This window comes from Schistocerca gregaria, chromosome 5 (genome assembly GCF_023897955.1).
Source record: "Schistocerca gregaria isolate iqSchGreg1 chromosome 5, iqSchGreg1.2, whole genome shotgun sequence".
NCBI lineage: Eukaryota > Metazoa > Arthropoda > Insecta > Orthoptera > Acrididae > Schistocerca > Schistocerca gregaria.
In genome coordinates this window covers 627529827-627538077 of record NC_064924.1, presented here as the reverse complement: position 1 = coordinate 627538077, position 8251 = coordinate 627529827, and the positions used below count along the sequence as shown (strand labels likewise).

At 40.4% G+C, this 8251-nt stretch overlaps 1 protein-coding gene across 1 annotated transcript in view; it reads left to right on the top strand.

Annotated features, from left to right (window-relative positions):
- The first annotated feature begins 1559 nt into the window (after window positions 1-1559).
- The window catches only part of LOC126272233 (putative ribosome-binding factor A, mitochondrial), a 54192-nt gene continuing 47500 nt past the window's right edge, over window positions 1560-8251 (top strand). The window contains exon 1 of the mRNA XM_049974935.1: window positions 1560-1988. Within this exon, the coding sequence (XP_049830892.1) occupies window positions 1831-1988 (158 nt within the window). The 5' untranslated portion in view covers window positions 1560-1830. The remainder of the gene's footprint in view (window positions 1989-8251) is intronic.

Genomic DNA, 8251 nt, shown 5'->3' with positions numbered 1-8251 from the left:
CGTGCACATATTTGGACGTCTTAGGACCACTACCATCCTCTGCCAAACACTGTTATTTGCTAAGGATGATTGATCATTATACCGTGTGGTCAGAGATCGTGGCGATACAAGATACATCCACTGAACTGGGTCGGGAACTTTACTGCACACTTAGTTTTCCAGGTTTGCCATGCTGTAAGACGTAACTACAGATTGTGTGAAACAATTTGAAAGCCAACTTTTCAGTGAATTTCTCCTCATGTGCAGCTCCAGCCATCTCCGCACTACAAACTACCACCCAGTGAGCAGCGGCATTGTAGATTGATTCCACCATGTACTCAAAAGGGCCCTAATGTGCAGTTCATAATCCTGATCAGAATCATTGCCACTAGTTTTGCCCAGGTTAACAACAGCAATGAAGGAGGAGGACCTCCAGTGCTCACCAGCTCAATTGGTCGACAGTGAACAGCTATGGGTTCTGGGAGAATTGATCTTGTCAGTATCTGCACAATGTTGTACCAGAGCTATACACACAGTTTGCTTAATAACTCAGGCTCACAACGAAGTCCATTCAACATACCGCTCCTGTCAGACACCAGTGGGTGTTTGCTCCACATGTGGCTCAGGTATGATGTCATGCGTCCATGCTTTGTTTCGCCACATTCAGGACCATACAGAGTACTTGCAAGCAAAAGCCACAGTTCCAAGACTGAAAAAGACTATAAACAGGAGACAGTATGAAAAGAGCGATTCAAGCCTGCATATACCGACGAATGTATGTCCTCTTCTCACGCCACAACATCTGGCTCCAATGAAGAGGCTGGAGCTTTGGCACCAGTAGAAGACACTGAAGTTTTTACCACGGACCAGGAGCAATCTTTGCCTGTGCCAGGCAGATTAAGTGCCAGTTCCCTCACATACTGAAGGCACCCATTTCTGTTTTTAGTAAAGAGGCAGGGGGTGGCTGATAAGGCGAAACCACAATACGCTTCGTTGCAGTAAGAGAACGAAATTATCGTGGACTATAAAAAGCATCTTTGCCGCCGTCGGCATAGCTACTTTCGTTATTTACGGTTGCTGACTTTGTTCTTTGTTCATCCTACACTTGCTTAATGTAGTTATTATGGAATGCAAACAATATTATTTGTCAGCGAGAATGTAAGTTTGAATTCTCATAAGATCTTTTATGTATGTACTGAATTTTTGGGAAATATAATCGTTTATCAGACTTCTACGTTTAGTCTGTTTAATTCTAAACCACAATATTGATTGGTTTTGGCTGCGATCTCACCATAATCAGTGATGCTCATTGGCAATGTATCGGTATCAGACTTTCGACCACACATGTGTTGAGCGCTGAAATACATCAAAAACATTCTCGTTGTTTCCAGGGCTCCCGGGTGTCCTGCCGGATGCGATCGTTGAAGTCCCTCGATATTTTGGAGAATATTCGCCGAAATATGATAGGAGTTCAACGATCGCATCCGGCTGGGCACACGAGAGCCCTGGAAACAACAAACACATGCCGGGAAAGCCTCCGATCACATAAAAACATTCTCGTCTGTGGCTACTTTTATCTTCAGCATGAAGTTCTTTGAGAACTTCGATGTTGTGAATTGCGTGTTTGTTTATTTACAACTTTACTTGTAGAGAATAGAGTTAGGGAACTTGGAACTTGTGGTACATTAGTAGCTGAAGTTAATAGTATTGTGTTGTATCGGTGGAAATAATGCACACACATATGACTCCATGTAGGATGCGTGAGAGAATAACTTTCGGCAAGCGTTACCCCGGTTTTTACGTGATCTTTTAGTGCGAAGACGAGGGCCCCCATCCCCAAGCATTTTCAAGATGCAGGTGGTTCGCCAAGTGTGTTCTAACAAACTGAGAACTTTTGCTTACAAATCAACAACAAGGAGCCTATGTCTGTCCTGTGGGGCAATGAACAAATACGCGGCACGGGAAGGACGATTCTTGGCAAAGGTCATGAAATCAGGTCCTAAGAAGAAGTGAGTTTCCTTTTGTCATCTGAGTATACTGCTTCATTATAAATCTTAATATTGCAGAGGTAATACTACATTAGTAAAATTTATTGTAATGTCAATACTGGCTTACACAACTGAACACAGGAAACTGTGTTCTACGATGTATCACCGGTATGATAAACGTTCCCACACTGTTGAAAATATGAGACCTCACGTTTGTTTTTGCAACACAAGCATTATGGTACAGAAGGTGGTACGTTACGTATATCAGTTGGATGTAAAATCACTTTCGGCCTATGATGTTCGCTGTTTATGTCATCGTTCATTCGGCACGGTGCAGCGTTGTTAACGAAACCCACCGTACTGAACCTGTTTTTGTTTAATGTTGATACTCATAAACTTTAAGAATAGAACAACCGAAGTACAAAATGATCCAGATATCCCATTGCTCTGTAGCCATATTCGAGTAGTACTTGGCGCTCGCCAAGTAGTTGCATTTTATATTTCAGTAACATGTGAACATAAGTGTCAGAAGTTAACCTATGACGAAATATTAAATGTCATATATGTGTACCACACATTCGAATGTGATTATAGAACAACGGAACATCAGGATCATTCTGTACTTTGGCTGCTCCAAAAGATGAAGCAGCTCAACATTAAACAAGTACAGGTTTGGTAGCTTTAGCTGACCCTCACACAATTTGTAATGAGGGCTGTGGAAACCATTAGCACTGCTGTTGAGAACCCATTTCTAAATGCATTGAGACTAGAGTCATAATGTAATACTCACAGTTAATGGCCTTCCAGACCACTGTTAATGTTTAAAATCAGATTAGCCCACATGATTCATATTAAAATAATTGGAAAACTACAAGAATAATAAATTAAAAGTGGAATTGAGGAATTTAAGAAGAATTTGTGAAATAGTGACAAGTGCACAACACGTCTGGAGTAAATGAAAAATAAAATGTAACATAGTCATAGGCTGTTTCGCAGAGAGTTTTCTTAAGAAAACAAGTGGGGGAAGCAGATTAAATGTGCATAACTATTGGATTACAAATAGCATCAAAACATAACAAGAAACTAAGAAGAGCCTCCATTTGGCATCAAGGGGGCACAGATTATAACATGGTTCAGTTACATAACAAACTGTAACTAAAAATTCTAAGCAAAGTCAGAAGATCACCAAAGTGTAGGTACTTTCAAGAATAAAGCATAAATAAGCTTCAGCAAGAATATAAAAACTGTTTGGAACAGAGTAAGATATGTGACAAGAAAAACAAATCAGGAAAATGTAGCAGTTTCTGTAAAGGTACATAATGAACTGATCAAAGATAGCCCCAAAAATTACAAAAACTGTTAACAAATTTTCTGTCAGTAGCAGATAATTTAGCCCACAGTTCCTAAGAAATGCTTTCCAAAACAAGTTTCACAAAATTCAACTACAACCAGGTTTCAGTGTTAACAACTATCTTCAAAGCATGTTCAAGTGACTAAGATGAAATTGGTGATAAAAAAGAAAATTAAATGTCTGCTCTACTTAGCAATAGGCCTATATTAATTGACATTTGTGCAGAATCTTTTCACAGCAGTACCTCCTCAGAGAGACTTAAACATGGTGTTATTAAATCAGTTCACAAAAAATAACGTAAAATGTTAGTAAAGAATTACTGAAAAATTTCATTACTGCCTGCATATTGAAAAATGTTTGAGAAAATAATGTACTGCGCAATAAACTTCATACATAGTTAGTACAGGCCTATCAACTGACCAGGTAATATGTACCTTGACAGATGATAAACTAGAATCAGTAAACGAGAAATTGCAACCATTGGGAGTATATTATGACTTAGGGAAGGCATTTGATTCTGTGAACCATGCTATCCTAATGAAAAACCAAGAATATTATGAGATACCAGACACAGCACTTTCATGGTTTTTATCTTAAGTGAATAACTTAAGGCACACTTCTTACAATTCCATGTGTCACATAACAATAAGCTCTCAGAATTAGAAGCAATGAGACATGGTGGGCCACAAGGTAGACTTTGGGTCCTCTGTTGTTTCCACATCTACATTTATACTCTGCAAGCCACCCAACGGTGTGTGGCGGAGGGCACTTTACGTGCGCACTCAAATATCTCTAATTTTAAACTCGTGATCTCCTCGGGAGGTATAAGTGGGGATGCAATATATTCAATACCTCATCCAGAAACGCACCCTCTCAAAACTTGGAAAGCAAGCTACACCGCGATGCAGGGCAGCAATTTCGCTGCAATTTTTTAATGCTGCAACTTCTCTGTATACCATAGCATCACCCGCGAAAAGCCGCATGGAACTTCCAACACCATCTACTAGGTCATTTATATGTTGTTGTTGTTGTTGTCTTCAGTCCTGAGACTGGCTTGATGCAGCTCTCCATGCAACTCTATCCTGTGCAAGCTTCTTCATCTCCCAGTACCTACTGCAGCCTACATCCTTCTGATCCCTTGATGCCTCAGACCATGTCCTACTAACCAGTCCCTTCTTTTTGTCAAGTTGTGCCACATACTCCTCTTCTCCCCAATTCTATTCAATACTTCATCATTAATTATGTGGTCTACCCATCTAATCTTCAGCATTCTTCTGTAGCACCACATTTCAAAAATTTCTATTTTCTTCTTGTCCAAACTATTTATCGTCCATGTTTCACTTCCATACATGGCTACACTCCATACAAATACTTTCAGAAGTGACTTCCTGACACTTAAATCTATACTCAATGTTAACAAATTTCTCTTCTTCAGAAGCGCTTTCCTTGCCATTGCCAGTCTACATTTTATATCATCTCTTCTTCGACCATCATCAGTTATTTTGCTCCCTAAATAGCAAAACTCCTTTACTACTTTAAGTGTCTTCGTTTCCTAATCTAATTCCCTCAGCATCACCCGACCTAATTTGACTACATTCCAGTATACTCGTTTTGCTTTTATTGATGTTGATCTTATATCTTCCCTTTAAGACACTGTCCTTTTTCGTTCAACTGCTCTTCCAAGTCTTTGCTGTCTCTGAAAGAATTACAATGTCATCAGTGAACCTCAAAGTTTTAATTTCTTCTCCAGGGATTTTAATACCTACTCCGAATTTTTCTTTTGTTTCCTTTGCTCCTTGCTCAATATACAGATTGAATAACATCGGGGAGAGGCTACAATCCTGTCTCACTCCCTTTCCGTACACTGCTTCCCTTTCATGTCCCTCGACTCTTATAACTGCCATCCGGTTTCTGTACAAATTGTAAATAGCCTTTCGCTCCATGTATTTTACCCCTGCCGCCTTTAGAATATTAAATATAGTATTTCTGTCAATAATGTGTAAAGCTTTCTCTGAGTCTACAAATGCTAGAAATGTAGGTTTGCCTTTCCTTAATCTTTCTTCCAAGATAAGTCGTAAGGTCAGTATTGTCTCACGTGTTCCAATATTTCTACAGAACCGAAACTGATATTCTCCGAGGTCGGCTTCTACTAGTTTTTTCCATTTGTCTGTAAAGAATTCGCGTTAGTATTTTGCAGCTGTGACTTGTTAAACTGATAGTTCGGTAATTTTCACATCCGTCAACACCTGCTTTCTTTGGATTGGAACTATTATAATCTTCTTGAAGTCTGAGGGTATTTCGCCTGTCTCATACATCTTACTCAACAGATGGTAGAGTTTTGTCAGGACGGGCTCTCCCCAGGCCATCAGTAGTTCTAATGGAATGTTGTCTACTCCTGGGGCCATGTTTCAACTCAGGTCTTTCAGTGCTCTGTCAAACTCTTCACGCAGTATTGTATCTCCCATTTCATCTTCATCTACATCCTCTTCCATTTCCAAAATATTGTCCTGAAGTACATCGCCCCTGTATATACCCTCTATATACTCCTTCCGCCTTTCTGCTTTCACTTTTTTGATTAGAACTGGGTTACCGTCTGAGCTCTTGGTATTCATACAAGTGGTTCTATTTTCTCCAAAGGTCTCTTTTATTTTCCTGTAGGCAGTATCTATCTTACCCCTAGTGAGATAAGCCTCCACATCCTTCCATTTGTCCTCTAGCCATCCCTGCTTAGCCATTTTGCACTCTCTGTCGACCTCATTTTTGAGATGTCTGTATTCCTTTTTGCTTGCTTCATTTACTGCATTTTTATATTTTCTCCTTTCGTGAATTAAGTTCAATATTTTTTCTGTCACCCAAGGAGTTCTACTAGCCCTCGTCTTGTTACTTACTTGATCCTCTGCGGCCTTCACTACTTCATCCCTCAGAGTTACCCATTCTTCTTCTACTGTACTTCTTTCTCCCATTCCCCCAGTCCACATCTGCCCCTGGAAATGTCTTACAATTTAAAACATGGTTCCTAAATCTCTGTCTTACCATTATATAATCTATCTGATACCTTTTAGAATCTCCAGGGTTCTTCCACGTATACAATCTTCTTTCATGATTCTTAAACCAAGTGTTAGCTATGATTAAGTTATGCTCTGTGCAAAATTGTACCAGGGGGCTTCCTCATTCATTTCTTAGCCCCAATCCATATTCACCTACTATGTTTCCTTCTCTCCCTTTTCCTACTCTTGAATTCCAGTGACCCATGAGTATTAAATTTTCGTCTCCCTTCACTACCTGAATAATTTTTTTTATTATCTCATCATACATTTCATCAATTTCTTCGTCATCTGCAGAGGTAGTTGGCAAATAAACTTGTACTACTGTAGTTGGTGTGGGCTTCATGTCTATCTTGGCCACAGTTATGCGTCCACTATGCTGTTTGTAGTAGCTTACCCGCACTCCTACTTTTTTTATTCATTATTAAACCTACTCATGCATTACCCCTATTTGGTTTTGTATTTATAACCCGTTATTCATCTGACGAAAAGTCTTCTTCCTCCTGCCACCGAACTTCACTAATTCCCACTATATCTAACTTTAACCTAACCATTTCCCTTTTTAAATTTTCTAACCTACCTGCCCGATTAAGGGATCTGACATTCCACACTCCGATCCGTAGAACATCGGTTTTTTTTCTTCTGATAACGACATCCTCCTGAGTAGTCCCCGCCCTGGAGATCCGAATGGGGAACTATTTTACCTCCGGAACATTTTACCCAAGAGGACGCCATCATCATTTAATCATACAGTAAAGCTGCATGCCCTCGGGAAAGATGGCCGTTCGCAGTACCACAACAGCAAGGCTGTTTTGGTTAGTGTTACAGGGCCAGATCAGTCAATCATCCAGACTGTTGCCTCTGCAACTACTGAAAAGGCTGCTGCCCCTCTTCAGGAACCACACGGTTGTCTGGCCTCTCAACAGATACCCTTCCGTTGTGGTTGCACCTACGGTATGGCTATTTGTGTCGTTGAGGCACGCAAGCCTCCCCACCTACAGCAAGGTCTAGGTTTCATGGAGGGGGGGGGGGGTCATTTATATATATTGTGAAAAGCAATGGTCCCATAACACTCCCCTGTGGTATGCTAGAGGTTACTTTAACATCTGTATACGTCTCTCCATTGAGAACAATATGCTATGTTCTGTTTGCTGAAAACTCTTCAATCCAGCCACACAGCTGGTCTGATATTCCATAGGCTCTTACTTTGTTTATCAGGTAACAATGCGGAACTGTATCAAACTCCTTCTGGAAGTCGAGGAAAATGGCATCTACCTGGGAGCCTGTATCTAATATTTTCTGGGTCTCATGAACAAATAAAGCGAGTTGGGTCTCTCACAATCACTGTTTCCAGAATCCATGTTGATTCCTACAGAGTAGATTCTGGGTTTCCAGGAATGACATGATACGCGAGCAAAAAACATGTTCTAAAATTCTACAACTGATTAGTGTCAGAGATATAGGCCTATTGTTTTATGCATCTGCTCGACGACCGTTCTTGAAAACTGAGACTACCTGTGCTCTTTTCCAACCATTTGGAACCTTCCATTCCTCTAGAGACTTGTTGTACACAGCTGTTAGAAGGGGGAGGGGGGAAAGTTCTTTCACGTGCTCTGTGTAGAATCGAATTGGTATTCCATCAGGTCCAGTGGACTTTCCTCTGTTGAGTGATTTCAGTTGCTGTTCTATACCTTTGACACTGATTTTGATATCAGCCATTTTTTCGTTCGTGCGAGGATTTAGAGAAGGAACTGCAGTGCGGTCTTCCTCTGTGAAACAGCTTTGGAAAATGGTGTTTAGTATTTCAGCTTTACGCGTTTCATCCTCTGTTTCAATGCCATCATCATCCTGGAGTGTCTGGATATGCTGTTTCGAGCCACTTACTGATT